The sequence below is a fragment of the Poecilia latipinna genome, unplaced genomic scaffold (genome assembly GCF_001443285.1).
Source record: "Poecilia latipinna isolate Pla-1442-1.1 unplaced genomic scaffold, P_latipinna-1.0 Scaffold1459, whole genome shotgun sequence".
Lineage (NCBI taxonomy): Eukaryota > Metazoa > Chordata > Actinopteri > Cyprinodontiformes > Poeciliidae > Poecilia > Poecilia latipinna.
This window is the reverse complement of record NW_015114075.1, coordinates 5,646-12,255: the sequence shown is the minus strand read 5'-3', so window position 1 is coordinate 12,255 and position 6,610 is coordinate 5,646. Positions and strand designations below refer to the sequence as shown.

Below are 6,610 nucleotides of genomic sequence, written 5' to 3'. Positions count from 1 at the left end.
TGTGTTTTAGGTTGTTCTTGGAAAAACTAATCAGTCACAGCTAATTAGTGGGTGAACTCAAGGCTGCACAGTGAATCCATTGATTCTTTACAGCAGACAGCCACTCCCCTCTCTTGCAGGTACTGCGTACCCCCACTAAATCTTTTAGGGGTACGCAGTACCCTACTGTACCCCCTTACTTTCACCCCTGGTCATACCATTTCACAATTGCTTGCTTGTGGTACAAAATTTGAACTCAGGTCCCAGATAAAGAAAACTAATAAATAATAGAGTGTCTGTACTCCGTATGTGTAAATAAATAAAAAAAAGAAAAAGAAAAGAGAAAAGTGCCTATAAGTACTTCTGCTTATTGGCAGTTCAAGTAAACGAACCGCAAAATTTTTTTAATGTTGTTAATTCTAGTGCATTTTTCTATGCTTCTCATTAAACTCCTTCAGTCAAACCTCCCTGCTTGGTTCATGTCTTTGTGGAAACTGGACCTGCTTTATTTGTTCAAATTTCTTTAATTCTAATCGTTTCATCAGTTTGAGTTGCATGTGATCCGTGATGACAAAACTCTTTCCAAGAACCTTTGTGGGATGAATGTTCCTTCTTCAAAAGAAAGACACTTTAGCAACTTCTCCAGGCTACATCTTTTACTTCATGACCAAACAAGCAGCTGACAGATGTTCCTCCGAACAAATAACTCCTTTGTACGATAACAGACAGTAATGCATCACCACATTGTCAGTGACATCATCAGGACATCAACTTGAATCAGCAGAGTACAGGCCACACTGCTGTCAGGTGAAGATCTACGTATATTTGTCTTTAGAAGAAAGTTTATAATATGTTTGCTAAATATTATTTGGATCGACATAACACAAAGTGCATGTGACCATGAAAACTATTTGGCCCCGTTCGGATTTCTTCAGTGTTTGCTTCTTGTCACAGTATAAATGTTTCACATCATCAGAAATTAATTATATAAACACAATTAAATACAAAAGGCCCAGTTTGAAAAAGTAAACCACAACTGAATCATGAAAAAACTGTTATTAGCAAAAATGACTGGCCATTCAGCAGCAGAGAAGACCTCAGGAAAGAGCATTTCCTCTCCAAAACGCTTGGTGCCAGCAGTGATATATGGTTAGCAATATATTTAGAAATATAGGCATATAGTTATTTCCTTCAAGGACATATGTTTTTTATTTTTTATCTCTAGTGAATTATTTGGAAAATACAGATGTCGTGGTTTGGGTACAAATGTTTGGTTTATCATATAGGGAGATTAGTTTTGATCGCTTTCTTCCTTTAATAAGTAAAATTGTACTTTAAAGCAAACAACAGTATATTTCCTCAAATTATTTCTATTTGATATTAAAAAACAATTTAAAACCTAAAATATTTAAGGGGAACAAAACAAGAAGCAAAAGTAAAATAAGAGTGGTATAGGACTGGAAAGAGTTCTTCACAGCACTACAAGAAATTTTGGTCGACGTCCAGGTCTAAAATATGTTGTTTTGAATATAAACAAAGGTCAGCTTAGCAAATAAGAGATTTAAAACTCCTAACAGCACTCTGTATTGGTTTGTCTAATTATGTACACGACTGAGTCTGATTAGCCAAGCTCCTGTGTAGAGGAAGAACAGAACAGCACTACTGAAGACTATCAATAAGTGGCAATTAGAACAACTACTTGCGCAAGAAACTGAGATTTCACTGATACATGTGAAATGACAAAGTTTACAGATTTTTATGTGATGTTATTCCATCAATATTTAACTCTACTTATTAAGAGGAAGACTAGAATATCATGAAGGTGGCGTGGAATAAAGTATCTAAAAAGTGAACTAAGTCTGAAACACTGTAGACATCGTTTCTCTCCGAGTTATTGATGCAACAATAAAAATAAAGAAACACCTGGCAACCATTGGAGAGCTCCTAAAGGAGTGAAAACCACTTCTGACCAAAAATAGATCAGAGGCCTGTTACATTTCCCCAAGAAATATATTGGACTATCGAGACGACACTGAAATCTTTTGGAAGGTGTGCATACCGCTACATCAGACTAAAGCATCATTTTAGGAAATAAATATAATATCATCAGTCAAACATGGTGGTAATGTGAGACTGCTTTGCTTCTTCGAGACTTGTCATAATCGATGGAACCATTAATTCTGCAATAGCAGAAAATCCTAAAGGTGAACATCTAGCAGTAAGTTCCTGGTCTTAAGTCAGTGGTCTCAAACTGCATTCCTCAAGGGCCGGTGTCCTACAACTTTCAGATGTCTCTCTGCTTCAGCACACCTGAGTTCAATATTAGCTCATTAGCAGAGCTCTGAAGAGCTTGACTGCATGCTAGCGAGGCAGTTTTGCATTTAATTCAATGGACAAGGGACAAATCTAAGAATTGCAAGCCTGGAGGACTGTGGTTTGAAACAATGATTTGGTACATACCAACAAATAAGAAAATGAATGCCTCAAAAACAACTAAATTAAGGTTTTTGGGAGGCCTATTCAAAGTGGTGTGGCATTTCAAACTCCCTAGTGTGAATATATTAAAACAATTATCCATAGATTAGTGGGTCATCATTCCTCCTTAGAGATGAAAGAGTCATTGCTAATGAAATGCTTGAGAGCAGGTGGTGCCACAGAGGGTGGCCGAAGCAGTCAGTAGGTTCAGAGGGCAATTACTTGTACAGGTTGGCCTGCATTGCTTGTTTTCCCTCAAATAAATTAAATTATCATTTTGAAACCGCTTTTTGTGTTTACTCAACTCATCTTTATCTAATACTAAAATGTGTATCTTGATCTGAAAACGTGACAAAGAAAAAACATTTTTAAAAAACCCAGAAGAAATCTGCAAGGGAGCAAATACTCCATATGTGACAAAAAATAAATCTTACACAGGTGTCTATTTTGCATTATTATGCAACAGAGTAACACAACATTGCTCTCCCCTCTTCAGTGGTCCCTTCCTCGCATCTAAAAATAGCCCATTCATTCTACTCATATAGACTTACAGGCCAACGCTAGCATCATCATCACAGCTGTGCCTTTCAGATTTGCTAAACCAAGTCGCTTACACAAGACATGAGGAGCATCCATTGAACCAAAGGCTACACAGTTAGCTCAGCTGTATGTATATACAGGTTCACAACACATCTCTTGGGCCTTTGGAAGCCATTAAGACTGATAGGCATCTACTTAGCATTCAGTCTAGTCTGCACCCTGGGAACACATAAAAAAAATGTCTTGCTTTAGTTTGACGAGAAAAAGCAAAGTGTTACTTTGAGGCACACCCAACATGTACTCACTGCGACTTATTTGCTTGAAAAACAGTTTTTACCTCAGAAATGTAACATTAATGCACTTGATCACCACGGAAGCATCATTCCGTGTGCCACCTCAATCCGATCAGTTCAACTCTTAATCGCTTCCTCTAATCAGATGGAAGCATCATGATGATCAGCCTGATCTGATACGAGGTGGCAAAACATGCAAGGAGGCTCCTAATAATAACGAGGTGAAGCATGACGGGAGCACACACGTGGGGAGGATGAGGAAAAACAGGCTTGGTGGAAATCAGTGAAAACACACAAGAATGAGAGCAGCAAGGGTCCGAGATTCTTTTGTGTGTCAGACCTCAGAAGGAGCAGAGTAATGGAGCCTGATAGCCTCGTGGGTGTTGTTTTCATCCCCACATGCACAATGAGCCCAAACTGGGAGGGAAAAGGGGTTGAGAAACAATAAGAAGTAGTGTGAAATAGGCTTTGTGTGAGCCTATTAGCCCAACTTAGGCGTTCCCATATTGATATAGGCCTGCCTGCGCTGTGGTCCTCATGTTCATTTTAATAAACCTGTGATAATACAGGCGACAAGTAAGTGGATTGATTTCGGACAATCTTGAACAGCTGAGCCCTTCATGAATTTAAATTGGGCTGGGTTGTCATGAACAACCGCTTCTTTTACCTTCACAGCCGCGCTGGTCCATCCTCACCGAGCCGTCTTTCTGTATCCTAACATCCACCGGTCCAGATATCCTCCGCGGAGCCGTCGCCGCCGAGGATGCTCCGGTGGCAGCAGCGCCAGCGGGGCTCCCTTTACCCCGGTGGGTCTTCGCCAGCGTCTGGCAGCACTGGTAACACACCGCCCATGCCTGCTCCTCATTGATGGGCTGGCTGTAGAGCCTCAGTATCTCTTCCAGAGACAGGTCCTCGGCATCCTCCGATGAATTCATCTCGTCATGGTGCTTCCGTTCAGCCCGGCGAGTCGCTGCTGCTGCTGCTGCCGCAGCATCCGTCAGCACTTCGTGGTCCCCGGCGAAGCGCCGCTCCGCCATCCTTTCATTCTCTCAGCGAAGGAGGCCCGAAGACGAGAGCAGGTCCAGGCCGACGTGACAGCGGCAGTCTGGGGGCATTTGTGCTTCCTTTCACAAGGCAGCAGCGCTGACTACTAATACAAGAAGAAGCACAGAGACTGTTTCCCCACCCGCTCCTAGGTTTTGCTGTCAGACGTCAGTAGGTGGCGTATATATGCCCGAGTGTGGGAGTCTTAAAAGCATTTGTCCTATTTACTTATGACCACGAGGGGGAGTGCTGTCCTTTATATTAAAATAAATAAATAAATAAATAAAATAAAATACATATCCTTTATAATCCGTCTGTGGGGGAATTCAGTGGTGTACCAGCAAGAAGCTGACAGTTTCAAACTGTCAGTTTCAAACAAATATGCAACAGTGTAAGATATTTAAAAAAAGGAAAATATTTAGGATCGACATTGAAGATGTAACAAATAAAACTTTCAGTGTTTGTAGGAAAACTAAACATAAAGAAAGACTTTTATTTTTAGCATCAAAGTGAGTCCAAAGCAGTAGAAATTTTTTGATTAAAAATGGCTGAAAACCGAATTAAAACATATTTTAACACTGCTAACCAAGTTGGTTTAACCTCTTTTGTATTTGTTTTTTAATTGAATAATTTAAAAATAAATATCACATTATTTGTGAAAAAGGTTTTGAATTGATTTATCAATGTCACGCTGGTTACGTGTGAAACATTTCCACAAGCAACAAATGTAGACATAAATGAAAAGTTTGAACAGTTTATTGAATGTTAATGTTAGAATCCCCCGTCCATTGCGTCTTCTCTCTCCTCGTTGGCCCAGTGTTGTCATCTTGCCTCAGTCATGCTACAGATCAACACAGAATTTATTCATTTCTGAATGAACAAAAGTGGAGAGCAGGTTACTTTCTGATCAAATCATCATCATGTCTTCAGCTTCATTCTCCCTGGTCCTCTTTCTGGTTATGCAGGACGCAGATGTCAAGGGAGCGGCATCCTCTTCCAAGCCTACCATGTGATGTTGGGAGGTCCCTATAGGTGTGGAGTCTTCTGGAAGCAAAAGGGGTTCTTCCTGCTTGTCATCCCGGTCTTCATAACCAATCTCATCTTCACTAGAGCTGCTGGTACAGTCCGCAGAGTCTGGAGGTGAACTACGACTTGACTCCTCTCCATGGTCTTGAGAAATAATGTCACATGTCTCTTGTGGGAAAAAATGTGGTCGAAACCTACCAAGAACATTTGCCTTACCTCTGTAAAAAATCTGAGAATCCATCCGCTGGAAGCTCCACGGTGTGGGCTGTGGAAAAAAAAACAAAAAAACAACAACAAAAGCACCAGTACCTCAGTATCTAGAGCTTCACAAAAATCAAAAGCAATGTTTAGAGTGAAAACTGAAATACAAATAAATGATTGTAAATGTAGTCCATGTTTGATCTGACTTGGTAATATTATTGATTATTTTAAATTGTTAGATTTTAACATTAGGTTGTGTCAGCTGACTAAATAAATAAATATTGACGGATTAAACAAAAAATTTAGTTTTCTCACAGTATTAAACTTAGAGTAATTTATAAAATAGAACTTCTGAAGTTGCTGAATAGAAAAATAAAAGATGAAAAGAATAAAATATGTGAAACACTTGATCCCTTGTGAACAGAGAGATATTCATATAAAAGTACAATCTGTGGTCTTGGAGGAATGTTAAAACTCTGAGCTTTTAAGTTCTTGAAGTCACAACAGCCCTCAAAATCAACCTTACTTATAGGCATCATGTTTTGTTCAATCATGCTATATATTTTCTCTGCTATGCCTTCTGCTTTTCTGTTATCAGGCTGCCATCGTAGCACATCAGTAATTTTTGGTTGAGAAGTTGACGGTGATCTGTCAAACAGCTGTGTGTTTGTTTGTTTTTTTTCTTTTTAAAGGTATTATTGTTTCTAGTGGCCTTTATTTGAGAGTGGACAGAAAAGAGGGTAATGAGAGAGGGGAAGGGCATAGTGCAAAGGTTATAACTAGGAGTCAAATCTGTGACGGCCATGTTGAGGACGAAGGTCTCCATCCATATATGAATTGTGCTTCCAGGTAACTTTTCATAAAACTGGTTCCAAAACTTATTTCAAATCAAAACAACTAGTCAACATTAAGTAAAAAATTTTGTGTGTTGTTGTTTAATCAATGTATCCATGGAGAACAGCTGTTGCCTGGACCGTTGTCGCCTCAATAAAAACTGAACAGAAATGTTCAATAAAAGGCATCCGACCCTACGTCTTGATTGAAGAAGCTTT

General features: G+C 39.5%; 1 protein-coding gene and 1 long non-coding RNA gene across 5 annotated transcripts in view; both read right to left on the bottom strand.

Moving 5' to 3' along the window:
* LOC106962774 (protein spire homolog 1-like) overlaps positions 1-4,567 on the bottom strand; it is a 40,758-nt gene extending 36,191 nt beyond the window's left edge. For 2 of the 4 annotated variants that reach the window (XM_015057390.1, XM_015057391.1), the window contains exon 1: positions 3,955-4,563. In XM_015057390.1, the coding sequence (XP_014912876.1) occupies positions 3,955-4,324 (370 nt within the window). In that variant the 5' untranslated portion in view covers positions 4,325-4,563. Of the gene's footprint in view, positions 1-3,954 lie in introns of all 4 variants that reach the window. The other 2 variants (XM_015057388.1, XM_015057389.1) reach the window with 2 other exon arrangements.
* Positions 4,568-5,073: 506 nt separating this feature from the next.
* On the bottom strand, positions 5,074-5,629 carry LOC106962772 (uncharacterized). The gene is made up of 2 exons (XR_001428052.1): positions 5,338-5,629; positions 5,074-5,172 (listed from the first exon to the last, which is right to left on the bottom strand). It is a non-coding gene; the product is annotated as an uncharacterized LOC106962772 (long non-coding RNA).
* Between the last annotated feature and the right edge of the window lie 981 nt (positions 5,630-6,610).